Source organism: Balaenoptera ricei, chromosome 5 (assembly GCF_028023285.1).
Source record: "Balaenoptera ricei isolate mBalRic1 chromosome 5, mBalRic1.hap2, whole genome shotgun sequence".
In the NCBI taxonomy this organism is placed as follows: Eukaryota; Metazoa; Chordata; class Mammalia; order Artiodactyla; family Balaenopteridae; genus Balaenoptera; species Balaenoptera ricei.
Window position 1 is genome coordinate 74090409 of NC_082643.1, and position 18468 is coordinate 74108876.

Genomic DNA, 18468 nt, shown 5'->3' on the forward strand with positions numbered 1-18468 from the left:
CTTATTTCATTCATGGGCTTTGATATTAATCAAATATAGCTTCAAAATGAAAAGTAATGATCTTGATAAAAGAAATACAGTAATATCTGGTTCATTAATCTTTAATTTCCTCCCTGTTTTAGAAGGTCTAGTTATAAAATGTGAAATACAGAATTTTATGTTGTTCCAGGTATTTTAGAATTACAACCACTTTAACATTCATTTTTTTAAATTATAATGAGGAAAAAAATCATGTTTAAAGATTTATTACATTACATAAACTGCTTAACTTGTAAAAACAAGATTGATTTACTGCTAAAAATGTTAAAGATTAGATTCATTCAGACACCTATACACTCACATTTGCACACGTTCTTTGACTTATCTCATAGGCTATCAGGGATTTGGGACAAAGAGCTTGCATTTTCTGTACCTAAGGATGGTCTCAAGTTATGTGTGTTTAAAGGACAGTTCCTGCATTTAAGTAGATTCTGAACCCTTCTTTAAATCTAGTTTTGTTCCAAAACAGCTTTAGATAGCACCTGTTCAATGAAACAATCTTTAGGCTCATTTCTCTAGATTACTTTTAAAATATATGTTATTTCAGAGTCTTTTGCTTTTCCAAAGTAATATCTATTGCTTATCTGGACTAGAGCAATTTGGTATATCATTCCTGGTTATATAAATTCTTTGTTGATCTGTAACTCTGCTTTTGCAAAACAGCCCTTTTGTTTCTTTTTCTTCATTCTCCCAGGTCTTTTCTTGCACATCAGTATTTAATATGTTAATTATCATAGGCATTATGGTATATTCAATAATACTCCATTACAAGATACTATTTTACTTTGTTCAGCCAGAAGTAGAGATACACTTTGTGCTTGCCTGTTACCTTAAAGAGCAGAAATAAATACCTTGAACTATGAAGAAATATGGAGCTGTTTATTTTTATTTTAACCCTCAGAAAAATATTGGTGCTAAATTCTTTGTTTAAAAAAAATAGAGCTTCTTAGTCATTTGGAACATGTTTTAAGAATTGACAAGTAATGTTCACGATTTTTCAGGTAATGATCCTCATAACAGGTGCACACAAGGCATTTGCTCTCTACAAAGCAATAGAAGAAGGAGTCAATCACATGTGGACTGTTTCAGCTTTCCAGCAACATCCCCGAACTATTTTTGTATGTGATGAAGATGCTACTTTAGAATTAAGAGTTAAAACTGTGAAATACTTTAAAGGTGAGCACTGAAATTTCAAAGCAGACTGGGAGAATGTTCCATTGTAGATGACAATTAAAACTTAGTATGATTGGGGAGTTACATCCTGCATTGTGGCCTAATGAAAACTGGCACTGTGCTGAGGATTAGAAATGTCTCACTTCAGATAATACTAGCTTTCAAAGTAATTTCCTAATATTTTTTCTTGAAGAAAACCTCTTCAATCTATATTTTTAGTAAACAAGATGTTTCTTGAAATCCAAAATTAAATATTTTACTTTCATATTGAATATACAAGATTAAATAGCCCAAAAGGAAATGTATATATGTCCTTTCTAATTTTTTCGTGTTTACCGGTCCCACCCTAACCTCTCAGCTATGTTTAGAATGAAATCAGGGGATAAGATGGGTTGCCCACTATCTCATTTAATCTTCACAATAAATTCTGCTAAATGTCAAACAGTGTGGAATAAACTGCAAGTAAGCAGGAGTTTACCCAGACTTCTGCATATTTATCTTCCTTTTGCTTCTTCCTACAGTCTAGTTCAGTAACTTTTAAACTTTACCATACCATGTATATATATATACACACACACACGTGTATGTATGTGTGTGTGTGTGTATATATATATATATATACACACATATATAAAACCATATATACTTGCTGTGATAGGTGTTTAAGAGATTTTCAAGGACACTTGAATACACTCAGTTTAGAAGCCATTCCCTGCTTGAGTCAACTCCACATATAAATACACACACATAAACAAGCTGTATAAGTAGGTACTCTTTACAAAGCACCTGTATTTATATAGCTGATATGAAAATATTATGTAATTAGTCATATATATAGTTCAGTAATTCACAAAGTATGTGATAAGTGTACTACTGATACTATATGAATAAAAATACGTTTTAAATCTTTTTACTCTAATAAAAGGTGTTAAAGGTTTCCTTAGTGTTAAGCACTTAGATTACTTCCAGTCATTTATATTTTTATCAGTTAAATTACCAGTTTTTTACCAAGTCACAAATATACCAAATTAAACTGAAAATTGTTAGCTTGTTAGTAATTTGACAGATAAAAGCAGAGAATAGCTCAGTTATGGGTTGTGAATAAGAGCCCTTAGATGGCGTTTTACCCATATATTTCCATGTGGTCCAGGTTTCGTCACAAATATTAGATTCCTTGAAAAAGTTAATAGAAGGAATCTTCATTATCCACATATTTTAATAACAGTTTTGAGGAGATTCATTTAACATTGCCATTTTCTAGCACCAGTAATCCCCAGATAAACCCCTATACTTGTCTGATTTTTGTCAGTTTGGTTTTTATCAGAAAATTTTTACATTTTAGTGAAGTAAACATTTAATAAATAGCCAGTAGTTATTTGACCCGGTGCTATTCTAAGCATATTATACTTACTGATTTACTTAAATCTCACAATTCTATGACATGGGTACTCTTATAATCCCATTTATAGGTGAATTAACAGGCTTAGTAGGGATGTTAAAGTCACTTAGAAATTATTTTCCAGTGGAGCTGTATATATTTCTGAAGAGATTCAGGACATCAGCCTCTGTCAGGATGCCTCCTTCAACATGGAGAAAAATGGATTTGCGATATTGTTCTGGGCTATATATAGACCTCATTTTACAGTAAGGTATTTTGATATTAGGTAGAGTGACTGTTCATAAATTTATACATGTTATAAATGTAGTTTTATGTATTTGCCAAATCCTTATTATTATATCACTGCAAGATATACTGGAGGAAATGAATCCCTTAGTTATAATCTGTAATTCTTCAAATACCATTCACATCACTACTCTTTCTTCTGCCATCCCTTTAAAAGTGTCAACAGGAATCTTAAAGGGTTCTAATTATTTAGCTCTTGAAGTCTAGGTTAACTGCATCTAAAACAATAAAAATCATTAGCATATGGAAGTTTATTTCAGTATATATCTTTTGAAAGATATAAGTAAATCACAGGAAAACATTTTAATAATTTGTTTTATTCTAGTTTTTTGTTTTTTTAAAAAATAAAACCTATGTTTTATGTCCTGAGATAATATATTTTCAAGACATCATCATCATGGTGAACATTTTTTTTGTTTTGTTTTATCCTTTTTAGGCCCTACTCCAATAGCTCCAATAGCTTGATAGAGGTTGAATGAATTCAAATTGAACCCAACTATAAAATCTATTATATTTAACTTTTCTTCTTCAAGCAACATCAGAAGTCTATGCATTTTTATCAATACTCATTAGAATTTACTTCTGTTTATGATTTAAGTAGCAATTATTTATTTTTATCACATTCTTGTGTAGAACATTGTCAGTTTTTACCTTTAGTCATAGTAAACTCTTATTATTCAGAAAGCAAGTACTAAAATTTCCAAAATGACTTTTAGTTTGGAACTAGCTTTATGTTATGTACAAGTTACAGCCAGTGTTTAGTTTTAAAAAAACTTTACAAAGAAGTTGGATTTTTAATGTATATCCTGATGTTTTAAGTTGCGTGTTTTTAAGCTCTGATGTATTCTTCTTTCCATGATCAAAGCTTTAAGCGAATGATAGATGAATTATATCAAGTAGAATGATCCTCAAAGAGCTGATACTCTGGAAGAGGTACATCTTCTAAACCACATGGCTGAGATTACCAGTGTCTTTGTTGTCCCCTCTCTTGGGTCTCTCCAATCTCCATTTTGCTGCTTTTTACATACTGGTTGTTAAACTTTTCAGTTAAATATTGTTTTAAATAAGATTGGTTCTATTTAGAGATAATTATCTGGTAAATACTTTTCATTAGCAGATACCTTTTACAGTATAAAAAAATTACCCTTTAATGTTTATTTTTGGTAAATGTAAACTATATTTTCCAGTTAGTGTCATCAGCCAAGAAACATGGGTTACAGTGCCTTCAAGTACATTGTCTCATGTGTTGTTATACCCGAAAGAAGTACAAGTATCCCTGCCTGAAAGTAGTTGGCATTCTTCATAAAACTGGCTCATTAAGTGATTCGAGAAAATAAAATGTAGTTCCATGAAGTTAGGGACTTTAGTTTTGGTTCATTGCAATAGTTCAGCATCTCAAAGGGTACCTACCTAGTACACTGGAGACACTTGGTAAATTCTAGGTAGTTGGGCAGGTAGATGGATGACACATGACATTGATACCATTTCAGTTTAAGTGCTAAATTATGTAAATCACTGTGAAGTCCAAGGGATGTTAAGGGAGAGATTTTTATAGTTAGATAGTAGTTGATGAAAACTTGAATTGAGCTGATGGGACTGAGAGCTGTAGAAGATGGTAACATTTAGATTTGAAGAAAATGCCATAATCAACAGCACAGGTGTAAGGATGAGCTAGTACAGTAGCAGAAAAAGTTCCTCTTAATAGAGAACAAAGTATACCGATAAAATGGGGCTAGCTTATACTTTAAAAACAAAATTAAGAGTGAAAAGGCAAACGAGGGCTTGCATATCAGTGGCCTTTCAAAAGGGTATTGGGGGGGAGGGGTTATTAGCCCTGAGAAAAATATTCTTATGTATTAACATTTTTTGAGCAAAGAACAAATGCCAATAAATCAGTGTGCTTCAAATCCAGCCTCGGAGATATTCTGCATAAAACAGTCTAATGAATGAAGTATTTGTTGGTTTGTCCACATACTCACGGATTTTTATCACAGGCTTTTTGTCCACACTGGTAAGCATGGAAGGGAGGGTTATATAACTTTATGGAACTGTCACTATAGAAACATTCAAGTATCAGAGATTACATTATCTCAGACATATAAACCAAACATCATTATAAGACTTTTATGCACTATGTTGAGTACGTTGCTTTCTTTTTTGAATTTTTGAGCTGAGGTCACTCCATTTTATAAATAAGGCCAGATGGATAAATGGCTGCCATATACCTGAGGTGGAGGCAGAACCGATCAAGTGCCTTTATGCTTAGTTTGGTACTTTTTATACATAATTCTTTCATTTCCTGGGTTAGCTGTGCTCCTTGTTTTGCTTTTTTCAAACTCTTCCCATTACTTATTTTAACCTTTTGACCCTTCTGTCCCTCCAGCTGCATGGAAGGCTTAACTTCAGTCCCTCCACAGTCCTACCTCCAAGATTTTAAATTTATCCTAATCGTTAAGCATCCTTTCCTTTCATGTCTAGCCATTCTGCCAGTGCCCTTGATACTTTTCTGTCTTCAGGACCTTGAACTACAGAATCTTGGTCTCTGCTCCCTCCTTTTCTCCTGCCTCCTTTTTAACAATGTATGTTCTAGATTCATTTTAAGTTAAAAAAAAGCTTCCAGAGACCATCTCACTGAATCTTCACAGATTTTTTTAAAGTACATGTTTCTTGAGCTTCCACCATGTATCATGACCTTTATAGACCCAGGACTTAGAGCAGTAAATTTAAGGTCCTGGACCTCAGTTTCTAGTTGGAGACATGGTAGGAAAAACATTTTCTAAGAGTGAAAATTGCTCTAAAGAAAGTGAAATAGTAATTCATTATAAGGTGACATTTGGGCTGAGACCCAAAAAGCCAAAAGGAGATAATCATGCTTTGCTCAGGGAGAAGAGCATTCCAGGCTGAATGAGACAGCAAATATAAGGACCCTGTACTATATAACCAAGCTTAGCCTTTCTGAGGTAATAGCAACAAAGCCAGGGTTGAGTGTAACACAAAAGGGGGAGAGTGGGGAGGACATGAGATCAGAAGGATAAACAAAGACAACAGAATAAAATCTAAATTATATTCTAAGTGACCAGAGCAATTGGAGAATTTTAAGTAGGGAAACGGTATAATCTAGCTTCTGTTTTTAGAAAAATTGGACAATGGGAAGTGATGAAAGTAGGGTGCTGAGTTGGTAATCAGAAAGTAGTGCCCACCAGTCCTGCTGCTGAATTTAAAAAGGAAAGAGAAAAAAATCAACAGTGAACTTCAGTTGTCTGGCTTTAGCAGCTCATCAAAGGGTAACACGATATACCAGTATTTTTAAAGAAATGGTTTAGAAGGGGAAGATGGGTCTGGATGTTGTTAACAAGTTTGAGGTGCTGATTAGACACTGAAGTGAGCTGTTGAGTTAATTAGCATTCTCTTTCAATTTCATGAGTGAATATTTCTCTCTCCTCCTTTTAAGACTGTTCCACTCCTGGTTTTTCTCCTACTACATGTATACTTTAGTGTTCTTTGCATGTCCCTTTGCTTACCTCTTAATTAAAAGTGGGCCTTCACAGTTTGGATTTTAGAGTGCTTTTGCAGCCTTTCTGACAAAGAACACCTTCTTACTAACAAGTACCCTGTCTCCTCGATCCAGTAATCCCATTTCCTAAGAAAACCACATTATGAGTCCCTTTTCCCAACCTCCATGTTCTTAACAACCTGGTAAATTTAACTGATTTCTTTAACCTCCAAAATATAAAATCTTTAGTTCATTAATTGCGACAATTTATTTCCCCAAAGAAATACGATACATGTGTGTTAAGACATGAGTAACTGGAATATATTTCCCAAGAAGCTTTAATAAAATTAAGGACAGTTTACAAGCATACCAATTATAAGATGAAATTTAAATTTACTTGGAAATTGATATTAAGGTTATCTTATTGTTTTAGTAAACCTCTCTGTGTGGCTTGTAATCAATCCCTATTGTAAATACACATGTCAAAACAGTAGAAAATAATTTGCCAGATGAATGGATAGGGTAATATATTAGAGAACTAATGTAACAACAGTTCTGAGCCCCTTGTTGGAGTCTGTTAGATTAACTGGCAGAGGGTCAAACTCAACAGACTTTTAGATGTAATTAGTATTCAAATTTGTTATTTTGTCATACTCAAGGAAGTTCTAAAGACAAGAACTGCCCCTACTTCTGGTTACTCACAAAGAACCTGTACCCATTCCAGATCCATGGTTTCATAAATAACTAAATTGATATTTGCTAGGTAGTTAAAACTAAACATTCTGAAACATTTCTATTTGCATTTTTCCAATAAATTTAACTATTTTGTATTAGATGGGAGCCAGTATACTTGTATTTTAATATTAAATCTTTTGTTTCCTAAATGAGATATAGTTCAAAATCAGAAATACAACTAGAACTGTGCTTTTTTTCTTTAAGGTTTAATGCATGTGCACAATAAACTTGTGGATCCACTGTACAGTATGAAAGAAGCAAATTGAAGGAGACTGGATCAAAATTCTGCTTGAATGAACAGAACACTTTTATACATAGATAATTTTCAGCTATGCAATATGATAAAACTTGGGGAATTTTTGAATATTGTCATTTTTGAAGTCTAATATCTATATGTTAAACATTCCATATTTACAATGTGTCCATTTTATACTAGGGTTTAGACGTAATTGGCTCTCACAGTTGATCAGCTAGTTGTTACAGAAGCCACAGTCACTCTATAACATAGCACAGAAATGAAATGTCTGCCTGTTTACAAATTTTAAGTCATTTTAAAGGCGACAATTCTGTACATAAAGTACCATTTATATGACTCTAGTGGCATTATTAGATTTTAATTTTTTAATCACAGGAAGACACTCCAAGCCTTTCAGGTATCAAACCACTATCATTGCAAGCCTTTACTTCCGGAATGCTATCTTTATATTCTCTTTGCACAAGCTTTCTGCACGTGGTTGCCTTAGTCATCTTCCTGCAGTAGCATCTGGACATCAAAAGTCCTGCTATAGGGCTTCCCTGGTGGCGCAGTGGTTGAGAATCTGCCTGCCAATGCAGGGGACACGGGTTCGAGCCCTGGTCTGGGAAGATCCCACATGCCGCGGAGCAACTGGGCCCGTGAGCCACAATTGCTGAGCCTGCGTGTCTGGAGCCTGTGCTCCGCAACAAGAGAGGCCGCGATGGTGAGAGGCCCGCGCACCGCGATGAAGAGTGGTCCCCACTTGCCGCAACTAGAGAAAGCCCTCGCACAGAAATGAAGACCCAACACAGCCAAAAATAAATAAATAAATAAAGAACGTGAATTTCTTAAAAAAGTCCTGCTATATATTGTTGGTACAGAAAATTTGAAGAGACGGCAGTGCCTAAAAGTACAGTTTACGTCCTTTTGGAAAATATGTATAAGTGCATGTTTTTTGTGCACCACCTTCTGTAGCACTTTTTTAAACAAATGTGCTCTTATTTTTATTTAATGACTTGGGTTCATGCACTTAATTTAAGTATTTTGGCAATCAGAAGCTTTATACCTAGCAACACACTTAAGGAAATTTTTTTTGAAGAAAATTTTCTGATTATCGTTCAACTTCATAAATGATTAGCTTTATTCCTTACATATATAATGTCTAAAAGGATCATATGATGAAGTATAAAAGAAATTACTGTAAACTGTTTTAGATTGCCATAACAACTTGCATTATTAAATTGCAAAGTATAAAAGTATACTTATAAAAGTATATTGTTTTCTATCTTTAACTCAAATAAAGCTTATAATAAACAAATGTAAGTTACCTAATTTTATTTCCAACAGTGAAATTGAACACATACATCTGAAAGATTCTAACAAATTAACAGTAGCTATGAGCTTGCGTTTACTTTTTATTTGTTGTCATTATGCAATTAGATTTGAATTAAAGGACAAGGTCTCTGTCTATAATTCATTCTTAGTTCTGCTCCTTGGGGAGTGAAATATGCTTCCTTTTCTCTGCATATTTTGCCTTTTATAAGTCCACCTAGTAGAAGCATCACTTACATACCTGCTTAATTGCCTATGTGACTGAAACGTATTTACAGTTCCTTAAAACATTTAAATAGCAAATCTAAAAATAAATAAAAAATAGGACTGTTAGGATAAAATATGCTGCTTTAATTCTAGATAATGAACTTCTAATAGCCTTAAGTATTATAAATGGTTTTTGAACAGTAAGTGAAATCAGTATTATCTCCCAGTCCCACGCCTGGTAATAAAGTATTGGTTAGTGCAAACTACCTTAGAAGGTCATATAGTTTAGTGAAAAAGCTAAAGATTGGTGCACAGTTCAGCTGTTATTTCTGTGCTTTAAATGTGCTAGCTGAAACAGTCTAAAATCTCCTTTCCATCACTGCCCTTTAAGTTTGAAGTCCATATACTCAAGGTCCACAGCAAACTGCTTTCCTGCCACTTTAACTCCCTAACTCAGGAGCTAAGCTGCTGTTAAGCAAAAAACTAAGTCTATTGAAGATATTTCCACAAGAGGCAATAAAGCATGGTAGCTAAGAATTGGAGTTTGGAGAAAGAAACCACTGTTCAAATCCCAGCTGTCAAGAGCTGTGATGTTGTTGGACAATACTGATACACAAGTCTGAGCTGCTTCCCCTGTGAAATGGGATGGTAATGGTGCCTGTACCTCCACTGCCATGTAATTTGAATGAGGGAATTGTCTATAGAGCTCAGCACGGTGGCTGTCACATATTAAACTCAATAAATGGTGGCTATTCTAATACTAATAGTTTATGTTACTTTACCGTACACAAAAATCTTAGTAATATAAGGTCCTCTGGGGGATACACAACTCTCAGTCATGTTTAGGAGAGTGGCCAGGGGAGAGAACTTAAGAGTATGCTAAAAAATCTGGAAAATACTCTGTACTACTATTACTACAAGTAAAACTTTCCTAAAAAGTCAGAGGTTAAAGGGGGAAAAAAAAGTATCCAAACTGTAAGCATACTAATAAGACACAAATACTAAATAGTAGACACAACGTACATATTATGCGCCAGGTACCAACTTGTAACTTTCCCCTGGCAATAATGGTAGAACATCTTGTCTTAGAAATTACATTAAAATGCTTTTCTAGTTTCAAAAATACTGCCATTTTCTAAAATATTGATACTTTTGTCATGAGATCTCATAATTCATCTGTTCTACCAGAGCTAGAAGAAATAGGGAAGACAGTTGATTAATTTACGTAACTAGGACTAAGCCACAGGTTATTTAACCTCCATACACAATTTTAGGTAAATCCCCACTATCTGAATTTATAATTATCTCATAACAACCCTGTATAAAATTTATCACTGATAGTCTTATTCCTAGAAGACATTAACCTCATTCAATTCATTCAAAGTAAAAGACAAAAATCAATGGCTGAATTATTTTATCTTACTGTAATACAATCTGCCCTCTGGTTTGTTTATTGACTGAGTAGACATGCTTTGAAAGTAAGACAACCGTTTACTGGCTATGTGAACTTAAGTAAGTTATTTACTCAGTCTCCTCAATTATGAAATCTAGGCAGTAATTATTAAACTGTCATTAATAACAGCTGCTGCTAATATCAAACATCTATCACTTTGCACAAGTACATTTTAATTCTCAGCATAAGACAGCCCCATCCTTATTTTAATTTATATGCTTATGTAAACTGTCTAGTTTCAAAGTAACATTTGTAAAAATTTTATGAAAAACTAGAGCACATGTCTAGATACTATGTTATTTGAATATTTAATAAGATTCATATATTTCATCTAAATATATCCATCTAACAAGTTGATACTTAAGGTGATTATGAAAATATTTTATCTTGGGCTTGAAACTAGATAGAATCTTAAGTATGGGGCCTTTTAGTGTGAGTAAGGAATATGCTTGAAAAATTAAGATTCACTGAGCACTGACTAGGTGTCATGTAGTCTTCTGAATATTTTAAACATATTTCATTTAATCTTCACAGCCTATGGAGGGAAGTAATAGTATAATCGTGATTTTACTAAAGAGTAAGTAGACAAAGAGAGGGTAATTTGGCCAACGTCACTTTGCCTAGTGAGTGGTGGAAGAGAAATTTGAAACCAGGCAATATGGCTTCAGAATCTATGCTCTTATCCACCCATGACTCTCTTTCAAAGAAAAGCCAAGAGGTTATTTAAAACTGAAAACCTGGAAAATAACAAGCAAATTTTATAATTTTCATTCTGTTGTGTTCAACATATTATAAATTACGAAGAAAAATTAAAAGATACACAATTTTTAATTTATGAAAATTCCTTATATTTTCCCACCAATTATTTATCAGATTGTGTTTTCAGAACTTTTATAAAAGCATCTTTTGGAACTTCAACGTTGCCAACTTTCCTTAGTTTTTTCTTTCCTTCTGTTTGTCTCTTCAAAAGTTTCATTTTTCGGGTAATATCACCACCATACTGAAAAACATTTTTAAAAACTACAAGTCCAAATCACTCCACAGAAAAATAATCCTACAATTACCTAGAGACATCAATACAATTACAAAAACTTTACAATTATTATCCATGAAGTAGACACCTGCAAAGTGTCTTCCTAAGGGTAACTTCCAAAGTTACCTCCAAGCAGATCCTAATTTTACTGTCTTCTCAAAAGAATGATAAAGGCTTTATTTATTTGTTTTTGGAAGGAGATGAAGATCCTCAGGGAAACCCAGTACAACATTATGCATGTCAAGGAAAAGTTACCCATCTCCTTACTGATTCAAGGGCTTGAAATTTTAGATTATATAGCTGTAGTCTAATACAGAGACTCACATAGGCTTAAATGTGTCAGTCCCTATGCTAAGGATTTAGAAAAAGCATTTATCATTTAATTCTCATAAAAACCTAATCTTTTATTTTAATGGACGAAACAGCAAACTTGGCAAAGTAATGCAGGAGAGATGGATTTCAATTTGTTTCAACTCCCATTGTAAGACACAGTCATTGTCTTCAAAATCTGTCCTTATAAATTAAAACAATAAAACATTATCCTGATCATAACTGTTATAAAAATGTTCTTAGATAGTTGCACATAAGGAAAATTTTAAAAAGATGGGAAAATGTGATCAAAATGAGTACGCTATTATTAAAGTCAAGCTGAAATTTACCTATTTAAAAAGAAAACGTGGAGATGAGATAAAGGGTATTATAAAAACCAACAATGGAAACCAATGTATTTATACCCCCTCTGATTCTAAACTTATAGATATATTATTACAAAATAGAACACATGTAGATACGTACGCATTTTGCCAAAACATTTTTCCTATAGGCTTTCACACTGTAAACGAGAAAGTTTTGTGTAAGTACATAACTTATACTATTTAAAAGTACTTATTTTCAAAATCAATCTCCCCTTTAGTAAAGATATTAAGATCAGATCACACCTATATAAAATTGCCGTAAGCAAATAATTAGATAGCTTAAATGCTCTTGTATTTATTTTCATGTATTTGGAATAAAGTAGAAAATTAATTCAACATGAATATCAACACAAACTTTGTTAAGAATAAAAAAAGGTCAAGGCTTGTGGGCAGTCTTGAGGTCAAATTTAAGCATGGTGTGAGCTTGATTACAACAATTATAAAAGGTCATTTCCAGCTCAACCTAAAAATACTACTACTACTACCACTACCAAAAAAACTAAAATGGTTATTATCTCATTACTAACTCTACCGAATGTGGGTCAAGAGTGACTAGGAATATAAAGAACAATATATTTTATAAAACCCATTTCAGGGAAAATTAAATAATTTTAATATAGTCATTTAAGCAGCAATAAACTACTTCTATAATGTATCTGAGAAATTTGGAGGATCAAAATTTGAAAATAGCTCCACTTTCTTGTATTCCATAAGAAGATATAAAAGTCTTCTTTTTCTTTAAGGTATTCTCTACCTCAGCACATTTATGTTTGAATGATTATTTGCTAACTGTTTCAAATTGCATTTTCCTGGATGTTCCCTTATTATAAATAAACTTCACTCTGCCTAATCTCTGGGCAGTTATGAAACACAAAATAACTAAAGCAAAATGGTGTTAGGAAATGAAATTCACTGCAAATACAGGCTTACAATTTATCCCAAGACTACTGCACACCCCTGAAGCCTAACATGATACCATCATTCCTCTCTCACCTTTACAATTTACAACCGGACTAGCTCTGAGGAAGTGATATTAAATGCTTCAAGTAAAAATCATAATTTAGTTTTGTCTTTTGGAAGAATTACCTCCAAAACCTTTTTAATTCCAGTTCCTATTAGTTTATAATCTACTTAAAGGGATAAAACCATAAAAACTTTACAGAAATCCGGTAACCATGAAATTCAGTGGGGTCACTGAATAAAATAAGTGGAAATAAAACTCCTCACAGCATATATACTAATAACTAAATAATTTTCACCCAAAAGTGTCATATAAGTAATTCAAAGTAACAGTCATCACTTCAGTAGAATTAAGAGATTAATGTTTCTTAATGTAAGTAGGAATAAATTTTAGGACAATGTTAAGTTTTTTAATATTCTTTCATTTTCTATGTATATCACTGCTAAAACCAACCAGGGAACAAAAATGAATTTCAACTCACGTTTCTCTTGCAATGATTTTGCTTCCAAGAGCAGCTTGAATTGCTATCTCAAACAGCTGCCTAGGAAGAGAATCCTTCAGACGTTCACATATGGCTTTGCCAGCAGAGTATGCTTTGTCTCTGAGATAGAAAAAATGCAGTTATTCACATATCCTAAATAAGAATATTTAAAGTAGCTTTCTAGTTAATATGCATAGTCAATGTAAAGGCTATTAAGGAGATACAAATGGAACTTGTTTAACATAAGCATCACTTAATCTCTGAATCATATATGACCTTTCTGATTGCAAAACTAACAATCTATTACAGAAAATCTAGCAAAACATACATTAGAGAATAAAAACCATTCCTTGATGGGCTTCCCTCATCCATAGAATACCACTGTAAAACATTCTAGAATGTTTGTTAAACATATATCCATCCTTGTAGTTATTTTTCTGCATACATATTTATATTTAATTGTTTTTTACAGTTTGGATCACAGTGTTTATGATATATTTTACCTTTTTTACTTAATAGACATTTTTTACATCACCAAATATTACTCTACAATATAATTTTAATGGCTTAATAGATTATTATATGGGTGCCCCATAATTTATTTTAACCAATTCACTATTTCTTGAACATACAGGGGATTTCATTTTTCATTATTATAAAAGTTTTAATGAAAATAAAAAACTTTTTGTTCTCAATTCTAAATTTATCATAGTTTAAAAAACATTTTCTTTTACTTTGTCTCATGTGGTAAGGGAAACACTTCTTTCCATGACACTACTATTTTTGGCTATTGTAATTCTGTTCTCCTTTTAACAGTTTGGAAAGAGAAGCATGGAAAAAGAATGGAAGGAAAAACCAGTACATGGAAATTTAATTACCTTTAAGTTTTCAAAATGTAGCTGTCAAATAAAAATGAGCAACCAATAATTAAATGAAAACATGTCAAAAAGTGGGTACTTTCACATTCTGTGATTAGTTTCTATTCAACTTACTTGTGTACAACAGTTACTAGCTCTTCTACAATATTTCCATTCAGTAGAATATCCATTTTTACAAGTTCTGCAGTCTGGTAGCCTGCATCTTCGTAGTCAAAACTAACAAGGAAAAATGTCCAAGTGATAGATAAACATTATATTTCCCAAGAGATTACATATTTTTTCTTTTCAAATATCTTTTTTATACCTCCCGCCATATCCTTCCTAAAAGATCTAACTTTCAAACAAAATGTTACATATAAATTTCAGATGAATGGATCTACATGACCACGGTAAGGAACAAACTTCCTCATCTTTTTGCATTTATGAAATTAGGTACAAAAATCAAGGGGAACATGCTCTACTGAAGGAAGGGGAAAAAACTGTGAAGCCAGGCTAGGAAAATGGATCACTGAAAGAAAATGTCACCTACCCAATGTTCCCTCCTAGCAGCTCGCTGGCTGTAGACAACAGTATATTCTAGTGAGTCATTCTCAGACTCATGAGTTGGGTTTCTTTTTAGTTTTCTATTACCAGTTAAATAAATGCTATGACAGTGCTAAGCAGCCATTAATAAATGAGACTTCTGGACTTCATATATGGCTCTTCAGTGTGAACCTTCACAGGGCTTTTTTGAGAATGAAATGAGTTAATACATGTAAAGCACTTGAACAGCCTAGTACATAAAAAGTGTTAAGAACAGAGCCTAGCTGAGCACAATAAGCATTTAGTAAGTGTCAACTATTTCTATTAACGATATGGTCAAAGCTTAAAGTGCTAATCAGAACAGGTTTAACTTACAAAACTGATGTCTTATGAGAAAGAAAATTTCAATTATGCTTTCATGTCTTTGCAATTATGGACGAGAACATGTGTATTCCTCCTGCCTTAATTTTAAAACAAACCGGTGCCTAGAGTTGCAAATGTTTGGCTTCGAAAGGTTTTCAGCAGGAAGGTCATTAAGTGACACTAATACTCTCTAAAACCTGATTACTGTCTAAAGTGTTGCCAAAATCCTTTCTTTATTCAACAAACATCATTAATCATATACTATATAAAGGTACTATGTTAAGTACTATGCAGAATAAGAGGAGATAAGACATAAGACTTAGTCCCTAGACTTTCTACCTTGTTTACAGCTTTATAATTTTCTATGCTCCAAAATCTTAGAATTTCAATTTTTTAGAATATGAAAAATTATCCACATGCATTTCTGCACGTAAGAATTACCTTAATTTTGGAAGCTGGAATTATTTTTACATAGTTCAAAATAAACCATGTTCTCTCACTTAATGTGAAATATATTTAATTTTCCAAGCTAAAAGATTTTTAAGACCACTTAACTCAGAAAGTGGTACCCAAATGCAAACTAGAATTCACAGACTTTTGTTAAAAGTGTTATAACACTTAGTAATCATTCTTTAATTATAGTAATTGTTTAACAACTTGCTGCCTCAATTCAGTTTATTTTAAATTACATTGTTACTTATTTGCTCAAGCTCTTATCTGAAAGAAGACATAGGAAAAAATTCGGTGATGTATTAGAAAAAATAAATTCTCAATACAAATAAACAAAGAAGATTCCTTTGTATCATGAGTTATGCTGACTCTCTTCACTGAAAAGCTCATTTCACAAAGTAAACTTCCAGGTCACTGTAGCATGTTCTTCAAAACGCTGGGATTTTTCTTTGAATGCTAATTTTAAGTATGAATGCACATTCATGCATGTTTTACAGATGTGAACATTCACTTTTCCATCAACTTCCCCATTATATTTTACATTTCCTTTATATCCTAGTATATGCTATCCAGTAATGCAGGATTTTAGGACACTAAGGGCACCTAGAGTTATTTGCCTTAACAAAAAAATACTCTCACAATGCTATACTCTTCCTTCAGTTTTACCAGGCTGTTCCTCCATGTACTTTTATGGGATAAGATAATGGTTTTCATGATGCAGACCACTTATTCCTGAGAAGACCAAGTTATTGAAGTGTTCACAAATACAGGGGCACACGCAGCATTTTTTACAGACTAAATATGTACTTCTATTTTCCAAATGTACACACATGCTCCTAGGATTACATAACATACAAATACATTTTAAAAGTGTCACTGAGGTCATAGTAGGTTTTTCAAATTATTATAATTTTTAATCGACATACAGGAGTACAACTCTCATGAACAGGGCACTAAAATTGTTGCCATTAAGAGAGGAGTAATAGTTTGATGAATCAAAGAAATTCATTCTTCCATTAAGCAAATTACAAGTACTCTGTTAACACCTGTAAGGTTGCTCCAAGCTTTTCTAACCTTACAGTGTGATTCTCAACCATCTTCAAGATCACTGAGATTAAATAAGTGGAGTATTAGTAAACACTTGCTGGTCAATATTTCAAAAAAATTTGTCCAGGTATCAGAGTTTCCCATTAAATTTTTACCTAGCATATCCAGAAGACAGAGATTTCAAAGAATCATAAAAATCCACCACAATTTCATTCAAAGGGAAGAGATATTTAAGCATTATTCTATTTTGATCAATATACATCATATTCTTCTGAACTGCTCTTCGAGCCTGAAAAGGGAATAAAAAATGTATTGAATGATAACCTATTCAAATAATGGTTTATTTAGTGAATACAGAAAGATGTCAATTATCAACTTTAAAGAGTGGGCAAAATGAAGGAATATTTTTTTAATGGTCTAGTAAAAACATCTGACCAATATTTATAATACAGGAAGAACCATTTTGTATCTCAATTACAATATACTTGCTACCAAAGCTTTTAATCCTTTGTCTTTATCAAACTACTTTGTCTTTTTTAATTATACAGTATTTCATTTAATAAATCAAATTAGCTACAGATAAAGTCAAAGTTCTAATTTCTTATTTTACAAATAAAAGAAATTTAGGCCCAGAGAAATTAAGTGACTAAAGTTAAATTTTTTTGTGACAAGACAATTAAAATTCAAGTCCACTAGTCATCATTTGAGAGTTCTTTTCAATATATGTCAGAATATTCCAAGTATGTACTTTTTAAGGACTATGATTATATCAAATTTGTGGATTAAATCATTTATTACAATGTGGCAAGAACTAAAGCAAACTGAGGAGTACCTTCCAAACAAAGGTCTCTAAAGTATTATAATTATCTTTCAAATGATACTCAATTTCAGATACTCAAAATGGCGAAAGGAAATTATACTTTTAGCTACTCAAGTTAAAAGGGCATCAAATTCCTTTCCTTTAGGCTAAAATAAACTAACACAGATGATCAAAAATTCTGGCTCTATTTTCTTATTTAAAAATCAAAATACTGTAATTATATATATGTATATCTACATGTATAAAGAGGTAAAATATATAAAGATATAGATCTTTATGAAAATTTCTTTTGTTAAATTCAATGTGCACTGCCGAGAGAAACAGTTCAAAACCTAACCTGGGTACCACTGTTTGAGAAGACTAAAGTTTACTTTTGTATCAAACAGTATTACATTTATACCTGGCAAAGCATCATTATTTTTCCAGTATATTCATCTGGTGTGATAATGGTGCCCAAAACAATCGGCTCCAAATATTCTGTTACTTTTGACTTATCAGGGAATTGTGCAGGATTGATGATTGTAATTTCCTTTTCTCTGTATTCCTAAAAATAAGAAAAATCACCAATAGTTAAAAAGAAATCTTAATAATTACAATGTTTTTAAATTTGTTATTTATAATATATATTAGAATTTACTGTTATTGAATGTGTTAGAATAAAAACAAAAGAATTCTTAAAGGTTAGAATATTATCTTAACACACTTTAGATTAAAAACTCTCCAACTGTAATCCTTAACATTAATAACCATCATTAATATATTCTGGTTATTGACATTTACTAAACACATTGTATACACCACTTAGAAAAATATGATGGAAGAATACATTTTAATCTGCCCCTTATAAGGCACTGTAAGTAGTTTCCC

At 32.4% G+C, this 18468-nt stretch overlaps 2 protein-coding genes across 9 annotated transcripts in view; one reads left to right on the top strand and one right to left on the bottom strand.

The window, feature by feature from the left end:
* Positions 1-8573, top strand: part of GNPDA2 (glucosamine-6-phosphate deaminase 2) — a 28241-nt gene extending 19668 nt beyond the window's left edge. For 4 of the 5 annotated variants that reach the window (XM_059923070.1, XM_059923071.1, XM_059923068.1 and 1 more), the window contains 2 exons: positions 1041-1215; positions 7329-8573. In XM_059923070.1, coding sequence (XP_059779053.1) covers positions 1041-1215; positions 7329-7390 — 237 coding nt within the window. In that variant the 3' untranslated portion in view covers positions 7391-8573. Of the gene's footprint in view, positions 1-1040; positions 1216-3332; positions 3491-7328 lie in introns of those variants that run through there. The other variant, XM_059923069.1, reaches the window with a different exon arrangement.
* Positions 1-18468, bottom strand: part of GUF1 (GTP binding elongation factor GUF1) — a 40237-nt gene that overhangs the window by 7997 nt on the left and 13772 nt on the right. For 2 of the 4 annotated variants that reach the window (XM_059923063.1, XM_059923065.1), the window contains exons 12-17: positions 18002-18145; positions 16937-17070; positions 14514-14615; positions 13522-13641; positions 12180-12216; positions 11176-11351 (exon numbers count right to left, since the gene is read on the bottom strand). In XM_059923063.1, the coding sequence (XP_059779046.1) occupies positions 11214-11351; positions 12180-12216; positions 13522-13641; positions 14514-14615; positions 16937-17070; positions 18002-18145 (675 nt within the window). In that variant the 3' untranslated portion in view covers positions 11176-11213. Of the gene's footprint in view, positions 1-11175; positions 11352-12179; positions 12217-13521; positions 13642-14513; positions 14616-16936; positions 17071-18001; positions 18146-18468 lie in introns of those variants that run through there. The other 2 variants (XR_009503318.1, XM_059923064.1) reach the window with 1 other exon arrangement.